The sequence below is a fragment of the Cutaneotrichosporon cavernicola genome (genome assembly GCF_030864355.1).
Source record: "Cutaneotrichosporon cavernicola HIS019 DNA, chromosome: 6".
Lineage (NCBI taxonomy): Eukaryota > Fungi > Basidiomycota > Tremellomycetes > Trichosporonales > Trichosporonaceae > Cutaneotrichosporon > Cutaneotrichosporon cavernicola.
In genome coordinates, this window is record NC_083398.1 from 1,942,886 (window position 1) to 1,959,941 (window position 17,056).

Genomic DNA, 17,056 nt, shown 5'->3' on the forward strand with positions numbered 1-17,056 from the left:
GGCCCACGGCGCAGGATGCATTACTTGTACTATCGTATTATACGGGTTACTCAAACCAGCTCTCGACCTCGTCGCGGGTCACTCGATCGGTGCCCCGGTTCATTTCCTCGTTGATAAACTCGTCTAGAGCGAGACATCGCACAGTGACCTTTTCCTGGGCATTGTCCTGGGCATCCAGTCCCCCTGTGTCACGGTACGCCCACCCATCCATCCTGCGCACCACCGTACGAATCCAGCGCCTCACGACCGGACCAACGTTGTCGCCATGCTGGACCACCGCGACAGGATCCAGCGCCTCGACATTCACGATACTGAGCGTGCGCAGGGCCGGACATCGCCGGCGAAGCGCGTCGAAAACGGGCGGCGAGAACAGCCGGCCAACCCACGTTCTGGAGAGGTATGCGAGTTCTTCTCCCTCTTCTTTTCCCCATCCTTCCTCTTCTCCCCCTCCCCCCCCTCCCCCCCCTCCCCCACCTCCCCCTCCCCCTCCCCCTCCCTCCCCCAAACAAGACAGACTGTTGCGCGGCCGCGGACTGGGGCGCCAGCACGTGGCCGCAAAGACCCACACGGCCGTGTCGGCGTTGGGCATGCGTCGCAGGAAGCCGTTGGGGCCGTCGGGCGACACCTCGAATTTAAAATTACTTCCGACAACCGCCGAGTCCGGGGAGAAGGCGATGATGGCGCGGGGGACGGACAGGGCGTGGAACGAGTACGTGACGCGGTGGTAGAGGAGGGGCGCGTTGCGGATTACGATGGTCGAGAATCCGAGGCGCGTGAGAGGGCAGATGTCGCGGATGTTGGGGTGGGATGACGATGGGAGAGAGAGGATCGACCCCGAAGAAGAGCAGGGAGGGAGGGAGGAACATTCCGAGGGGTCGTGTTGCGCGACGTGCACCGAGTGGATGTAGTTTAGTGGATTGAGACCCCTCACTCCGGGACGGAAGGAGGGGAGATGCGCGCCGAGCCATAGGTGTTTGTACAGAATCGGATACGCCGTCGTCAAGAGACGCGCGTTTACCCCGAGAACAGTGGCCAAATCGGCGCGAGGGAGGTATCCGAACACAACCTCGAGGACCTCGGGCGGAAGCGTGTCGAGGCCGAGGCGTGTAGGCTCGTCCGGAGAGCTTGGGTCGCCATTCGACGTCTCCATCGTGTGTCGTGCGGCCAGTGAACAGTCGACAGATGGAGGATGTTGACAAGCACAGATCCAAAGAGTGGCGTCTGACAACGACATCCCCGTGATGCAGGACGCAAGTGGAGGCGCAAAGTGGAGGTTAGAGTGACGTACTTGGCTGCTAGACATTCCATACTACTCATCCATACTGCTATAGCTGAAAACCCCTGCTACCTAGATAGCACAATATCATCAATCGCTCGATGCTTTGGTGGGAGGGGAAAGGGGTGTTGGACTGGGACGGAAACGGGGGGAGAGGGCTCGGGAGAGGGAGACGAGTCTGGGGGAAGGAAAAGGGCATAGTGGCGGCTCGAAGAGTTCTTCTGCCTAGACGCCACCCTGAGCAGCCTTGGCCTTCTCCGACTCCAAGCGGTGGTAGAGCATCTGTACAGCAATGTTGATGTTGCTGGGCTGACCCGTAATGGTAACCAGACGCTCATCCGGGTTGGCGACCTGGCCCGGGCCGGGCGCCGTTCCGGGCTCGGTGACACGAATCTGGCACTGCGACTGAGCGCGGATCTCGTTAATCTTGACACCGGCCTTTCCAATAACTGCTGGTTAGCGCTGGCAGTGCTAGACTGCTCACTGGCGCCGACAAGCGAGTTGGGGATGAAGATCTGCTGTGTCTGCGAGCCGGCGTCAGGAGGAGGAGGCGCTCCGCCGGCCCCAGCGCCAGCGCCGCCACTGCCGCTGCTGGTACTGCCGCGGTGAGGAGGAGCGCTGTAGCCGCTCGTGGGTGGCTGGAAGCCGCCAGGCTGTTGGCGGTAGGCACCGCCAGGAGGGCCGGGGTTGCGCTCCTGGTACTCGAGAAGGATCGTGCCGATGTAGTACACAGCGATGTGGATCGCGTCCGCGACGCCCGACACAGAGAGGACGCGCTCGGTCGAGCCAGGGAGCATGACCTCGGACGCGTTCAGACGCGCACCCGAAGCGTCCTGGATCTCCTTGATCTTGGAGCCGCCGCGGCCGATGCTGAATGTCAGCCTGGAATACTCAGCACACATACACGCTGCCCATGCGCGAGTTGGGGATGATGAACTTGATAGTGACGGCGCGCGAGCCGGGGACCGACGCGACGTCAAAAGGCTCGTCGTTAATGCGGCGGACGATGAGGCCGAACGCCTGGACAAGTCAGCGCACCTTCCGTCCTTCTTTCGTAGAGTCTTCTACCCACCTTGGAGACGGCGTCGAGAGCGCCAAAGACGTTCAATATCCGCTCGGGGTTGCCAGGGATCGACTCGGAGATGGTCACACGGGCACCAGACTTCTCCTGCCCGGTCAGTCACTGATTGCTCTATAAACCGTACCCTAATCTCATTGACGTGAGCACCAGCACGACCGATGATGACGGACGCGTCCTGGGTGACAATCAGAGCGCGCATCGAAATCTGCTGGGCCGTGGGGTTCGAGTCTCCCGAAGGCTTGGCTGGGGTCGCGGGAATGGAGGTGGGAGGCGCAGAGATAGTCGCGCCAGTCGAAGGTCCGGCATCACCGGTGCTGCCACTGAATGTGAGTAAAGGTCGAGGAATGTTACAACGCAAGGTCAGCCCAACGTACGTCTCGACATTGTCGTCCATCTTTTTCTTGTCAACGGTGGGCTTGGCAGCGTCCTTCTTGGGAGACGAGGGAGATGAGTCCTCACGTGCGCGCTTGACCGTGTTGTTTTCGAGGGAAGGTGAAGCGGGACGCTTGTTGGCTGCTGGAGTGTCCGACATTGCGCGTTTCAAGTAACACGGTTGGGACTCTGTCAGTGGGACGGTAATGACGCCAGAGAGCGGATCCAGGACAAAATACGGAGTATAGGTGCGGGTGGGTCGGGGTTCGGGACGGGAACGGGGACGCGAGGGTGGGGGCACAATGTGGAGTGGAGTCGAATGCGTGATGCGTGAGGGCGACGATCGCAAGGGCCGAGAAGGCGGAGGAGGGGCGCGCGCCGTACAGATGGTGAGAGGTAGGTGGTAGGTGGTGGGTGGTGGTGGGGGGGTCGAGGATAGAGCAGATGCAAATGGGCGAACGGAGGGAAGGTCAGGTGGAGGGAATGTGGAAGTAGAGACGCGAGAAACGCAACTCACAAGCGACCGAGGAAGGTGCGTGTTGGGGGAGCTTGTGAATGGAGTTGAAGGTGGACGAGAGGGGCGAGGATGGGGGAATGGGGGGAATGGGGGCGGGGGGAAGGGGGAGGGGAAGGGGTGGGGGTGGGAGGAGGGTAGAAGAGTGGATGTGGACGTTGATAAATGCCAGATGGATGGCGAGGATGATGGAATTGATGATGAGCGGTTCGAGTGGTGGGCGTTATTGTGGCTTTGGTTGGCCTATCGTTGGACCCCAAGCTCCACCCCCACCGTGCGACTCCCCTGCTTTCTCACCGTACGCTGCCTTGCCTTGGTGACGCACTATGGTGGAGGTCATTGATCTTGTCGGGGATACGGTGTTTAATCCACGTGGTCCTCGGTGGCATGTTGCTCAAGTGATAGCATGGTAGAGTGGAGGGATATGACGCGTACTGTTTGCATGTTTGATCGGACATGAGCCATCCCATCTCCGCTTGACAATAATCCTCCACCCAGCCCTTCATCAACGCATCCAACAACAACAATCTCCTCTATTTACCCAACCATCATGCATGCATTCATCAATCAAACAAATACGGAATCCTTACACACATATCTACTCACATGGGGATTTATGGCCTAGCGAGAGAGCTAGGTGGCGTAGTTGATAGTCATGAAGTGAGGCGACTTGTGTGTGGGCCCTGCCTAGTAACCCCCACCCCGCCTGGGTGATGCCAGTAGCCCGAAGCGCCATTGCCCCAACCTCCCCCCCTCCTTCCCCCCCCCCTTCATCCCCTTCGTCTCACTCGTCCGCGCGTTGTTCTCTCTTTTCAACCCCATCCTCTCTGTTATCCATCATCTACACATTCTGTCTCATCCACATCCTAGACCCCTCTCGAGTACTCGCAACCCCGTCACAGGTCCCTACATTGCGACTTCATCGCGTCCCTGCACTCACCACCACCTGCATAACCGATCCCGACTCGACCACTCACACCTCCGTCCTCTCGCCGCCGCCGGCCAACATCCAACCCCCGCTTGTCCGTATTTGCCCTTGTGTGCGCCCTCACCATCACGATCTTGTGACAACCAGGCGCCACTCTCGTCCGTGTGGCAGAGCCAGCTCAGTTGCCGAGTGGTCGGGCAAAACAAATCCTAATCCCTTAGCCTAACTTTGACCACACCAACATCGCAAGCTCTCCACGCCCACCATGCCGCTTCTCAAGCGCAAGCCGGTGCACATGCACCCCCTCCCATCCCTATCCGCCATCGTGCAGCCCATAAACGCGACCCATGCAGAGTCACTCAACGCGTCCGCACCGGGATCGGAGACTCACGACCAGCACCTCAAGGACTCCAACGACGACGAGACGCAGCTCGACAAGCTTATGTCAGTCCTTCAAGACCCAACACTTTCCGCACCCATCCCAAAGAACCCGCGCGCAAGCCTGCAGGCCAACGGCGCACCGAATGGTGCCGGGCAACCTCCACCAGCGCATGGTGGGCCAGTCCCGGGATACCGCGTCAAGAATGTCGACTGCTTCTACCTCCCAGAGACAGGCGAGATCTTCTTGGATTACGAGTAGGTGCTCGTCAAAGGATCCAGCTGACTGGATCAGGACGTATGCACAGCGGCGCGCATTCTACGACCAGCAGGTATTCCAGTGTGAAGGTGGGTGGAGGTTTGCAAACCACCGCGAACTAACCATTCAGTAACCGGCAAGTCGGCGCTGTCGTACTTTGACGCGCTGTACAATGAGCAGCGCGAGGTCAAGCAGCTCCATGCGCGCTTCCCGCGACCGTTGAAGAAGGCCGTCTTACAGTCGGTCCACTTCCAGGTCGAGGGCAAGCTCGACACGCTGGCCGACAAGGTCCACGACCGCTTCCTGAACCGCTTCTTTGATGATGAGAGTAGGTTGGCGCTTCAAAGCAATGCTGACCCACCCAGAGGTCTTTGTCGATGTCCAGGGCGACAAGTACCTCGCGCGTGTCGTCAAGACATTCCCGCCAAAGGACTTGAAACCCCCACCGGGCGGCTCCCCGTTCCACCCGTACGCCATGGACCTCAACATGGAGCCAGAGGACGTGACTGAGGTCGACGACCCTATGAAATACTTCTACCAGGTTCGCCTGATTGAAGAGGGTGGTGAGGGCGAGCACGCCGACAGCCCACAAGAGAAGGAGGGTGACGAAAAGTGGGGCGGCAGTGTGATGGAGGTGCAGGCGGACAAGATTTCGTGAGTGTGCTTGCAGTGTTTCCACTGACAGCAGGCGTGATCGCATCAACTACTCGCGCGCAATGCTCAAGCGCTTTATTCGCGACTGCGTGAGCCGCGACGCTGCCATCTACTCGCCGTGGATTGTGAAGAAACCCATCGCATTAAAGTACGGGCTTCCCACCGAGATGACGGACGAGCTTCGAGCGGCGATTATCGCACACCGTGAAGCCCAGATGGACCGGCGAAAGCGCGACCGCGAGGAACGACTAGGCATCACACACGACGACGAGGACACCGAGTCAGAGCAGCCGGCCAAGAAGAAGCGCTCCAGCAAGGGCCTCAGCAAGGAGGACCGCGAGCGCATCAAGCAGGAGGAGAAGGAGGCTGAGGCGAAGGAGCAGGAGGAGGTCAAGAAGAAGGTGTCGCGCGGCATCAAGTATCCCATTGAGGGTGAGCTTTTAGATCTTTGAGGATAGCTGACACCAGACTTCCTCTTGGAGTACCAGGAGAAGGACAAGCAGGCAGGCCGGATCGAGGTCAAACCCGTGCCAAACCGTGACCTGCCGTTTGGCGAGCACTTTGAAAAGTTCCTCATGGTGTGGAGTTTCATGAACGTCATGGGCAAGCCGCTCGGGCTCTCGTCATTCACAATAGACGATTTTGAACAGTCACTCTACCATAATGACCAGTGGACGACCGCCCCACCACTACTCGTCGAGATCCACTCGGTGCTCCTCAAGGCACTCGCTAACGACCTCAAAGCCGGCAACGAGCCAGTACTCCCCTTGCAGTACACGGGTATCGTGCCGGAGAACGACATCGACTACTGGGAGGGCACCAAGGGCGCGACGGCTGAGACTCTGCGGCCAGTAGTCGGGCCCATGGCCGAGTCGTGGGCCAAGAAGGACCTGTTGTTCCGGGACGGCCGCAAGGGGTGGGAGCAGGTGCTCATCGGTTGTTTGTGGGAACGCGCGACGCTCGAGTCATTCCCAAGCTATCTCGACCTCGTCCTGTTCCTCACGTTCGAGAACAAGCCCGCGCCTACGCGACCAACATGGTCCACTGGCCCGACCCAGAACACGGCCTCTGGCCTGATACCCGCCAAGGTGGAGAAGCGATACAACCAAATGCACTTTACGCAGAAGCTAGACATCATCGACTTCCTCATTGAGCTCGTGGCGCAGACGGGGGTCGTGCGCGACTTTATGGAGGACGCGACGGCGGAGCTCACTGAGGTCCGCAAGAAGCAGCAGGAGGCGCGCCGCGACTATAAGCGGGTGTAAGTCAGCGTGTGCTAGCAGTAACTGACAGCAGGCAGGCGGAGCGGGAAGCGCTGGAGCCCAAGGACGAGAAGAAGGACGACGAGGACGGCGAGGCCGGCGAGGCCAAGGACGAGCCGTCCGAGAGTCGGCTTGCGTCGCCGAATGGGCTTGTGAACGGCACCGCGACGAACACGGAGCACGACGAGCTCGACTCGGCAGCAGGCGACGATAGCCCATCGCGCATCTCCTCCCCCATGCCAGAGCGGGTAAACACAGCTGCGTCGCGGCGGCGGGCTATGCGGGAGCGTGCAGCTGAACGCGAGGCCGAGGAGGCGATGAAAGCCGCGGCCGCCGCCAAGGAACGACAAGAAGTCAAGGCTGCGCGCGCAGAGGCGCGACAACTCGCTACGGACCGCAAGCGGCTCGAGGACGAGGAAGCCGCTCTCAAGATTAAACTGCACGAGATTGAGCGTGACTTCCGGCGGCATCTGTACACGCTACGCGCGCGTCCACTCGGCGTGGACCGGTATCATAACCGCGTCTGGTGGCTCGACGGGCTTGGCAGCGCGCCCCTCTTAAATGACGGCAAGATCGTATGGGGCACGGGCCGGCTGTACATTCAAGGCGCGGAGGACTTGGACATTGAGCTGAGTCGCCGTGCGCTGCCACACGCAACTCAGGGGCTTGGTGTTGAGAAATCTGCGGCCGAGATCGCGGACAAGCGCGCAAAAGAGGAGGGCGAGGCCAAGCTGGCTCCAGGCGAGTGGGCTGTCTACGATACGCCGGAACAGTTGCACGAGTTGTTCAACTGGCTCAATCCGCGAGGAAGGCGAGAACTAGACTTGCATCGTACGCTCAAGATGTGGTGGACCGAACTTGAGGGCGGGTTCCACCGCCGCTGTATCCAGATGGGCCTCGAGGCCGCCACGGAGGAGCCTATGCAACGACGCACACGCCGCATCGCGGGGGAGGAGGACAGGGAGGGGTACATGAGTTGGAGGGTGAGTGAGCGCGCGAGCTCTTGGCGAGCGGCGAGCCGGAGTCGGCAAGCCTCCCAAGGGGGGGCGTAATACTTGTTGGACGCCGCTGACAGCAGAACAAACGCGCCACGGGCAAGTAACCTCCATCCACCTGCGCATCAGTATATAGCTGTCTCGTTCATATGCATTGTCATGAAATGTCAGTTGTGACATAGGAGAGGAGCCACAATATGATACATGCGTCTACTGGTTCATCTGCTCGGCGTTGTGCTCGGCAAAGCGGGCGCCGACGCGCTCAGAGTGCTTGAGGAACTTGTCGGCGCAGTTGTTGACGCAGGTGGTCTGGGGTTAGCCGAGCGGGGTGAGCAAAGCGGTTCGAGGCGATGCTGTGCGTGTGTGTATACAGTAAACAGGCAACAGGCAACAAGGCGGGTGGTGCAAGTGTATATCGGCAAGGGGCGAGAGAGGGAGAGCCATCGTACTTGATCTCCCTCGCCTCACAATTGAGACGAGGCCAGAATGACCTGCCCTGCGAAGCGCGCGACCACTATCCCGCACCCGGCTCAACGCTTGACTCCGAGTCGACAGTCTGTCCATCCACATGGCTTGGCTGTACCCTCGACAGTGAGAGCTTGCCGACCCCTCTGTTCCTCTTCCTCTTCCTTCCCCACCAACATCCTCTTGCTGCCTCGCCACTCCCGCCTTCCTCCAAACACCTCGGCCGGGCTTGGCCCCCGCCTCGTCGTCCCCGCTTCGCTGATAGCCTCTCGCCCCGGCTCGCTGCGCAGCTCGCCCGACTCACCTCATTGCTCGTCAACGCCTTGGAGGTAAAGTCCTGAGCGCAGGCGTTGAAGCACCGCTCCACAACACCCGAGTAGAGACGCATAAAGTCCTGCATCTGGGGATTAGCTTGTGGGCGTATTGTGAGTGAATGAGAAGAGGGCGAGATGGATGAGAAGAGAGGGGGAAGAATGAACGGACGAGGTCCCCATCAGAGACGATACGCACCTGCTTGCGCTCGATGAGCTTGGACATGTGCGCCTGCTCGGCGGCGTTGAACTGGGAGAAATCCATGGTTGGTGGTGGCGAAGTGGGTGGTTGGTAGTTTGTGATTGGGATTGATACAGCCAGAGCCGAGGAAAATTCAGGTGTGATAGCTGGTACAATGTCCGATATCCCCCTCCCACAGATCCCACTCCACTTTGCATGGGGTGATACAAGAACATATCAGAGAGACTGCAATGGATAGCTAGCTAGCTAGTACGACACATGATGCATGCATCGTAATTGAAGGAAGAGATGGAGCGACTCACTGTCTCAGTGGAGATTGGAGTGTAAAGCGGTCACCCCAGCAGAACGATCCCTCCACCCGTGCCTGGCGTCACTGAGCATTCAAGTGGTACACAAACTCACAACCAAAGCCTCACAGCTCACAGTCTTTGCCTTCTCCCACCCACCCACAACATGGTACCAACAGTCACAGCCGCAGCACGGCGGGCACAACGCGTGATCGAGAGTGACAGTTCCGGTGGATCCGGCGTCGACGAACTGGACGACGACCTAGACATGGACGTGGACTCTGGTATGTCCTCCATTTGACGGCGCTAACGTCAGCCGCGTCTGAATCGGAAGCTGAGGCGCCCAAGATCAAGCTGCGCATGCCTGCGCGGGCGGCCAAGAAGCCACAGCCGCAGCGGAGTACGCGGACGGCGGCGATCAAGGCTTCCGCGAGGGCGGTGGCTCAGGCACAGGCTAGCAAGGAGGAGAGCGAGGAGGATGAGTTGGATGATGAAGGAGAGGAGGATGTTGAGGAGGAGGAGGAGGTTGTGGAGGAGGAGGAGGAGTTTGAGGTTGCGGATAGTAGAGGGCCGAGTCCTAGTAAGATGACGGCTAGGCAGAGGGCACGGTTGACGGAGGGGGATAGTCATTTGATGGTGTTGCCGGGTGAGTGACGAGTGATGGAGAGGGAGAGAAGAGGAAGATGGTGGAGGCAAGGACGTCTGCCTTGCGGAGAGCTAGGAGCGCTCATATCTCTGCCTTGCCTCGCACTGGGCTGGAGCGCTCATATCTCTGCCTTAGCTCGCACGCTGGAGGTCGCTCGAACAAGCTGACACAAAGACGGTTTCTCCAAGCCCAAGCCCGAGCTCACCGAGGCCGAGCGTCTTCAGAAGCGCGAGGAGATGGCGCGCCGTCGTAAGCGGCAGAACGAGCAGCGGCTCCAGGACGAGCAGGTGAGTGTTGGGTGTGGGTGCTGGGCATGAGTGCCAGCTCGGCCGTGATCTGTAGAGTTGGTCCACGGTGGTCCACATATGATTGCATCGCTCACGTCTCGTCTCGTCTTTCGCTCGCCCCGCTCGCTGACGCCAGGACCAAACTATCAACCGCCTTTTGCGCGCACAAACCGGCCGTTCTCGCGCCAAGCTAGACGACACGGACACACCCCGCAGCGGCCAAGTATCACCGGTCAAACGGCCGGTTCCAGACAGCGTGCGGTGGGTCTCGTCTCTGGCCGGTGAGGATGTGGTGTTACGCGTCGGCGTCAAGGCTGGGCGGGACGAGTGGATCGCTGTTGGCGATGGCCCGCGCATCGAGTCTGACAAGGGCAATATGTTGTGCGCGGCAAAGGGGTGTAAACAGCCGCGCAAGTATCGGTCTGTTGGGAAACGGAGCGTGGGTGGGTGCTGTGTAGCGCATCTGAGGGAGGTTGATGTGCGCGTTGCAAACGGTGAGCTGTAGTGTATGTACTATGTCATTAGTGTGGGCCAGGTGCGAGCTGATCTGATGCTGGCAAGGGCGAGGAAAACCTGCCAACTTGGAGGGAGATTGGTGAGCTGTCGAAGTAGACGGCACGACCAAGATGACGACCTCGATGAAAATTGTCGACGCTGCAGTCCTCGATGACCTCAGTCCTCGATGACCTCGATAAAAATTGTCGACACTGCAGTTCTCCGCCGGAGACACCACGGCGCGCCAAACGCCACGACCGCTGACGCTGACCTCCATCGTCGCTCACTGCTGACTCCATTGGCGACCTCTTTGCTCGTCGCTCGCCCTCGAATGCTCAGTGAAGGAACTTCATCACGCTACGAGTCCCGAACCTAACGCCAACCTAAGCAGTCTGCTGGGCCTGCTTGGCGGCAATGGCGGCCGCGACGGCAGGGTTGACGCGCTTGCCGTCCTTGAAGATGGCGCGGGGAGGCGGGGCGCGGTTCTTGCGGCCGTTGATGGCGCCGACCTTGTCCGAACGGACACGCACAATCTTGGCGTGGATGGCGCACGAGACGCAGTACACCAGGCGGATGTAGAGCTTGGGCAGCGCGTACTCGGCGTACACGGAAGCCTCCGAGAGGTCACGGACCGCGGCGGCCTCGACCATGTTCTTGACCGAGTTGCGCTTGATGGCCTTGTCCTGGGGGGTTAGATCAAGTTTAAGCGAGGTTTGCGCCTGGGCAAGTGCAGGTGGGTTGCACTCTCCATCTCCACTGTTCCACCTTGCAAGTTGCCAAACCTGCACACCACACCACCTGCACTCTGCCCTCGGATCGGCTCACCTTGGCAACCGCGCGCGCGCAGTTCGAGCAGCGGAGGAAGCGGACGTGTCCACGTCCCTTCTTGTTACGGCCGTTTCCCCTGCGCTTCTTGGTCATTTCTGCTGTCAGAGTGCGTCCAATGATCTAGATCCAGAGAGAGAGTCGTCGCAGCGAGCGGTAGAGTGAGGATGAAAAGATGCCGAGGGGAATGGGGTTGAGGTAGTCGTCGTCGCTGTGTCGATGCCGCTCGCTGTGCTCTACTCCGAGTGGATACCCACTGTGATAGTGTTTTGAAGGTTAGAAGAAGAGGTTGGCCACCTATCGAGGTCGACTAACAACCCAACCCCCCCCCCCCCCCCTCCCCTCCCAGCTCGAATTCAGGATCCGTCACCTACCAGTCGGCGCTAAGACACGTGGTCTTCGGAGTTTGTAAATCGCCACGGAATCAAATGGATTCGGGCAACGGCAGGGTGGAGGTTGAGTTGGTCACGTGGCTTTTTTGTGTGGTCCCCCTCCGTCTCATCCACGTACGTCAGAATGTAGGATGTAGCCAAATACCAGCTATACCAGGAGACTCATGCATTCTCATTGCTGCACTACCGTTGTAGCTAGCACCTCCGAGGCAATGTTAGGCGGCACCTCACCGATCCACTCTTGCTGGCGCAGATACTGACCTAACGTAACGAGTCTTAGACCAGCCACACGCTCCTCCACCATCCGCTCAACCTGATCCGGCTCCATCTCCACCGCCAATATCCTGACTTGTCGTTCCACCTCGGTCCGGAACGCATCTTCCCCGTCCTGCGCCTCCTGAACGTATTCTTCTTCAGATACCTTGGACACCTCCTTGTCGGGTAATGTCTCCTGCCTCTTGGATCGGGGGTATGCTTCGACGCCGACCAACGTCAACTCCGAATTAGAATTCGAGTTGGAGGCGACTTGGATTGCCAGGTTATCTAGGCGTTGCCAGGCCGCATCTAAACTGGGTCCGGGGAGGAGGATCTGTGTCGCGCGCCCGTTCCAACCTCTTTGAGATGGGGCGCGGTATGGGTGGTCGGTAATCAGAGTCGAGACGACAATCTCGGCGTGCTCGTATATCGCAGCTGGCATATGATGCCTAAGGAAGGGGTACACGTCGTGTACGAGGTGGTTGCGTACTCTTATTACGATAACATCGGGACGGACACGAGAGAGGGTGCGACACGGGTCGTCGGGCCATACGCTGTCTTTGTGGAGGGAGGCGCCGCGGTCAAAGGATAGAATGACGCGCTTTAGGTTCGGCAGCGTGGGTGCTCCGGCCGCGTGGCATTCGTCACAGCTGTGGCCACCGTCCACGTATAGTATGCGGGTATGGATTGCGGAGGGGGATTTGAGGGCGCGACGGAGGCGGGGACCGCGGTGTTTGTCGTCAATCAACATTGTGTGGTAGAGGTGCGGGGTCAGGATCCTGTTGAAGAGGGTATTGATGCGCGTTAGAATGCCCAGAGTTGGGTAAGGGACGTGTCGGGCTAGGACGTGGAGTACGTCCTCTGGGTAAGACCAGAGCGTCTCTGTCGACATTGTTCTGAGGGAGGAGAGCGGAGTGGTGGTGATGAAAGATCACCTCAGTAGTGGTCATGTGTGGAGTGAGCGGAGCGGAGTCACTCCGAGGAATGTGCCTGTCGTTATCTCCGCCAACCACACAATTTGCTTTACGATGACAACACGCACTTGGATCCATTCTCTTGCGCGGTGGATCCTACCCCACCCTCTCCCTTGAGCTTTCTCTGGTTGGCGACCTGCGCATCCTCCAGCCCCCCTTCGGGTTGTCCTACATATTGATCTAGCGTGAGGAAAACGATGGGTAGTGGCGGAGTGTGAGAATCTGCACCGTAGCCACAACCTGGCTTGGAGGGTGTGATGGAGCTAAGACAACGCAGAACGAAGAGGGTGACTCACGAAGATCAATATTCGGGCGGGGGTGGCTTACGTTCGTGATCACTACCAACTTCTCCAAAACAACATCGAGCTCGATTTCAATCCGCGCCACCATGCAAGTCCGAGCCACAATACTGTACGGCCTTATCCGGCCTGGCATACTTAGTGTGGCGGTGTGGGGCAGCTGCCTCACTGTGAAGTGTCCCCCGTCAACTAACCCCCGAATACGCTACGGGCAACTGTAGCAAAGTACCAAGACACCACTCCTCGTCACCGGGAGTGCCTAAGTCGTAACCCGAAGATCGCGGACGCGAGTAGCCCCTCTGTTGTAGTACTCGGCCCTTTAGAAGGCGCACATGTTCAACCGAATCGATGTACAGTATCGCCCATTCACTCTAGACAACGAAGATTGCCTTCACAACCCATCCAGAGAGCCTTTATTTGTCTTTTCGAATGGGTCAAGCATAGTCATGAGTCGTTAAACCGCCACCCTTGGTCTTAGATACTCAGCCTGCAGACTCCTCAACCCCGACAATGCACATGGATGTGCTGATTCGTAACGGGGATAAAAGAGCTTCGTAGTCATCAGCCTGCGGGTGGTTCAACGTCTACTGAACAAGCCCCAAAACTCCTGAGATCCCCGAAAACACGATGGACAGCAGTGAGGACGACGTTGTACTGTGGCAGTCTCTGTAGCATGCAGTTTATTCTGATTGCAAATAAGGCTAATGCCGTCCTGAGAAGATCATGACATGGTAACTAGAGCTTACAACTGCCACCTGCTAACCAACCCTCTTCACTATGCGCCATACTCCTCAATGACGCTCATGGGCCGCACGTACTCCCCGAGCGCCACATACGGAATGTCGTACCCGAACGCAGGCAGTGCACCGAGGTCGAGACCCCTCTGGGTCCCCGTCCACTGCGGCGCAGCGGCCATACCAAGCACGACCACCCGCTGACCGTACTTGTATTCTGGCGTACCGAGGGCCAGACCATTCTGCGCATCCAGGACCGAGATGAGATCCGGTACGCCGGCAACAACCTCCTCCTCCCCTGACGGGAGGACGTGTCGGCAAAGCAAGTTCTCATTCTTGAACGGGATCTTCATCGTGCCGTGGAACGCTTGGCCCGAACCGGAACCCGAACCCGAACCCGAGTCGTCCTCATCAGCAGCGAGAGCAGTGATCGTGATCTCGCCATATGTGTGGCCCTTGAAAATGTGCCTGCCGAGAGCGGTGATCTTGCCGGCAAACAGAACGCGCGCTGCCCCGCGTCCACCAACGGCATCCACGAGGATACGTCCGACGTCGCCGATGTTGGATTGCTTTGTAGCCAAGGCGACGGCTCGGCCAAGGCGCCAACTCTGCGATACCGTGTTTCGTACGAGGCTGTCCTGGCAGAACGCGCGGGATAGAGGTCGACAAGCGACGTTGGCGTGTGTTCCCATCTCGATGCAGCCTGCGCGAAGAACCCGATCCACGTCCTTGTAATGCTTGGCGGTCGTCATGAACATGTTAGAGCCGTCACCAGATACCATGGCGTTCGGGAGTGTCATTTCGGCGCGCTCGCCAGAATCCATGACCTGCACAGTCGTCTGCCAGCCAGTAGGGTAGGCGCGGCCCATAAAGTCCCCATCCACAATGGGCAGGTCGAGGTAGCGGCTGGACCCGGCGAGCATGTTGAACATGCCGTTGCTGCCTCCGATCTCGAGAGCTGCGAGGGCGGCACAGTTGGTCGTGCCCATAAAGTTGAGGAGGGCGGTGATTGCCGCGGCGGGATCGCCTCCGTCCAGGCGCTCGAGGACTACCTCGGGTGAACCAATGCCGCCGCCCCAGCACACGGACTTGTCGGCGCCCAGCGAGTCAATGTCCACTACGCGCACCCTCGCACCGCTGCGCACGAGCTCGCGCACGGCAAGCATTGTCGTAGCGGGATTGCCACCACCACCCGTGCCGAGGATGTAGCAACCCGTTGCGATCCACTCGAGGTCCAGCTCCGAGAGTGTCCACTCGCCTCGCTGCACGTGAGGGCGGTACGCGAGGATGTCGGGAGCGGTGAGGACAGGGTCTGCGACGGGGAGCGCATGCCTGCCGTTGGCGGCCGTGGCGGGAATGACAGGGGTAGTGGCGTCCCATGAACGCTGTGGCATCTCGTCTTCGTCGGAGGAGTCATCGGCCTGAAGAGCCGTCCCTGTCCACTCGCCAGCGGCCTTGACGTAGAATCGGCACCGCCCCGTGGTATATGCGATGGGGATGGATTCGCTCTCGACGACGACCGTGCTGGCAGGGTCGGCACCGTTTTCAATTGCGCGCTGCACGGCACGCGCCTCGACGAGGCGCTGTACTTCAGCGATGGACTTGGTGCTCGTATCCTCAAACGTATCGACGACGGCTGAGATCTGAGCACAAGCAGCTCCGACGGCGTTGGCAGCCTCATAGTGTGGGAAGCGGTAGACGTGGCTGACGCCGTGCAGCTGGTCGGGCACGAGAATGGCCCCTCCACCGACGAGGTAGAGCGGGACGTCGGCGGCGCTCGTCTTCATAGTGTCGACAACTAGCTCGATCATGGTCTTCATGCGGGTCTGGGCGGCTGCAATATCCTCCGGAAGGAGGTGGGTGACGAGGCTCGGCTCACCCACGCCGTCGCCCCTGCCTGCGGCGACGATAATGTCGGTCGCCGTGAGCGTGTTACCTCCGAAACACAGTGCCTCGTCGGTGATACGGTATCCGACAGAATCTGGTCCGACGCTAGTCTTGTCCCCGTTCTTGCGGATACGCGACCCGCCACCGAGACCAATGGACTCGACGTGCGGCATGGGAAAGTTGAGCCGCACCCCACAGAGCTGGTGGAACGCACCTGCCTGTCGCGGAAAGCCGGTGGGAAGGAGCACGCCGACCTCGGTGGTCGTACCGCCCACATCGACGACGAGGGCCGTCTCGCGAGCGCGAGCCCCCTTCAGGCCAGCGAGGAAGTTGGCACCGCGCATCGAGTTGGTCGGGCCGGACGAGAACGTGCGGATGGGCAGACGCACGGCCTGCGCGGACGTCATGAGTGTACCGTCATTAGACGTCAGGAAGAGGGGGCATGTGAGACCAAGGGCCCCAGCTGATTCCTGGAAGCCCTTCACGGTGCGGGCTGCAAAGGTGCGGAGTGCTGCGTTGAGGATCGAGGCGTTCTCGCGCTCGAGCAACCCGATGTTCCCCACGTCCTTGGAGATGGTGACGTATGCGCCTGGTAGCTCGGCGGAAACAATATCGCGCACTAGCTCCTCTTGACGGTACACGGTGTCGATGGGCGAGTAACATCCGGAGATAGCGACCGAGCGAACGCCGAGGCGCGCCATCTCGGCACACGCGGCGCGGATCTCCAGCGGGTCCACCTGCTGTCAGCGCTTTATGTGGGGAGAACGTACCGAGGCGATCTCAGAGCCGTCGACCTGCAGTCCGCCCGCGGCGAAGAATACGGGACCCTCGAGGACAGCGCGCAGTTCGTATGGGAACGAGGAGAAGGGTGGGCAGAGGCGTGAGAAAGGCCCACAGAGTCGGATCACGCCAACGCGGTCGAGTTTGGCGACATCTCGCTCAATCAGGGCATTCACAAAGCTCGTTGTCCCAATGGCGACAGCTTGAATCTGTCGCCGGTCCACCGAAGCTAGGTCAAGCGCGGCCGCGACTGCCTGCTGGATACCACGGGTGACGTCGGGTGTCGTTGGCGCCTTGCACGCCGCAAGGACGGGGTTCACGCATCCCGGGGTCAGATCGAGGATGACGGCGTCACTGGTGTCAGTCTTGGAACGCGCGCTGCTCACGTGTTTGTGCCGCCTACGTCGACGCCGATGCGGAGCGGCGCGTCGGTGTCGGGTGAAGGAGCTATGGGGATGGTCATTGGATCAGCGTGGAACAGAGCTGGGGTGAGTAAGT

The 17,056-nt window shown here is 59.7% G+C and overlaps 7 protein-coding genes across 7 annotated transcripts; 2 read left to right on the forward strand and 5 right to left on the reverse strand.

The window, feature by feature from the left end:
• Positions 1-46: 46 nt before the first annotated feature.
• Positions 47-1,150, reverse strand: CcaverHIS019_0607540 (uncharacterized protein; the record flags this gene model as incomplete). Its single annotated transcript, XM_060603248.1, has 2 exons — positions 47-389; positions 567-1,150. The coding sequence occupies 2 exons, from the start codon at positions 1,148-1,150 to the stop codon at positions 47-49; spliced, it is 927 nt and encodes a 308-aa protein (XP_060459560.1).
• Positions 1,151-1,501: 351 nt separating this feature from the next.
• Positions 1,502-3,583, reverse strand: PBP2 (uncharacterized protein; the record flags this gene model as incomplete). Its single annotated transcript, XM_060603249.1, has 8 exons — positions 1,502-1,725; positions 1,761-2,146; positions 2,181-2,296; positions 2,349-2,444; positions 2,482-2,677; positions 2,732-2,870; positions 3,247-3,277; positions 3,569-3,583. 8 exons carry the CDS (start codon positions 3,581-3,583, stop codon positions 1,502-1,504), a joined length of 1,203 nt encoding a protein of 400 aa, XP_060459561.1.
• Positions 3,584-4,436: 853 nt separating this feature from the next.
• Positions 4,437-7,826, forward strand: CcaverHIS019_0607560 (uncharacterized protein; the record flags this gene model as incomplete). Its single annotated transcript, XM_060603250.1, has 8 exons — positions 4,437-4,807; positions 4,845-4,897; positions 4,939-5,136; positions 5,174-5,462; positions 5,497-5,894; positions 5,931-6,723; positions 6,759-7,707; positions 7,803-7,826. The coding sequence occupies 8 exons, from the start codon at positions 4,437-4,439 to the stop codon at positions 7,824-7,826; spliced, it is 3,075 nt and encodes a 1,024-aa protein (XP_060459562.1).
• A 103-nt stretch (positions 7,827-7,929) lies between these two features.
• TIM9 (uncharacterized protein) lies at positions 7,930-8,760 on the reverse strand (the record flags this gene model as incomplete). Its single annotated transcript, XM_060603251.1, has 3 exons — positions 7,930-8,028; positions 8,489-8,584; positions 8,695-8,760. The coding sequence occupies 3 exons, from the start codon at positions 8,758-8,760 to the stop codon at positions 7,930-7,932; spliced, it is 261 nt and encodes an 86-aa protein (XP_060459563.1).
• A 390-nt stretch (positions 8,761-9,150) lies between these two features.
• CcaverHIS019_0607580 (uncharacterized protein) lies at positions 9,151-10,422 on the forward strand (the record flags this gene model as incomplete). The annotated part of the gene is made up of 4 exons (XM_060603252.1): positions 9,151-9,268; positions 9,301-9,630; positions 9,805-9,917; positions 10,054-10,422. 4 exons carry the CDS (start codon positions 9,151-9,153, stop codon positions 10,420-10,422), a joined length of 930 nt encoding a protein of 309 aa, XP_060459564.1.
• Positions 10,423-10,795: 373 nt separating this feature from the next.
• RPS26A (uncharacterized protein) lies at positions 10,796-11,333 on the reverse strand (the record flags this gene model as incomplete). The annotated part of the gene is made up of 2 exons (XM_060603253.1): positions 10,796-11,095; positions 11,238-11,333. 2 exons carry the CDS (start codon positions 11,331-11,333, stop codon positions 10,796-10,798), a joined length of 396 nt encoding a protein of 131 aa, XP_060459565.1.
• A 2,599-nt stretch (positions 11,334-13,932) lies between these two features.
• On the reverse strand, positions 13,933-17,021 carry CcaverHIS019_0607600 (uncharacterized protein; the record flags this gene model as incomplete). Its single annotated transcript, XM_060603254.1, has 3 exons — positions 13,933-16,515; positions 16,549-16,912; positions 16,945-17,021. 3 exons carry the CDS (start codon positions 17,019-17,021, stop codon positions 13,933-13,935), a joined length of 3,024 nt encoding a protein of 1,007 aa, XP_060459566.1.
• Between the last annotated feature and the right edge of the window lie 35 nt (positions 17,022-17,056).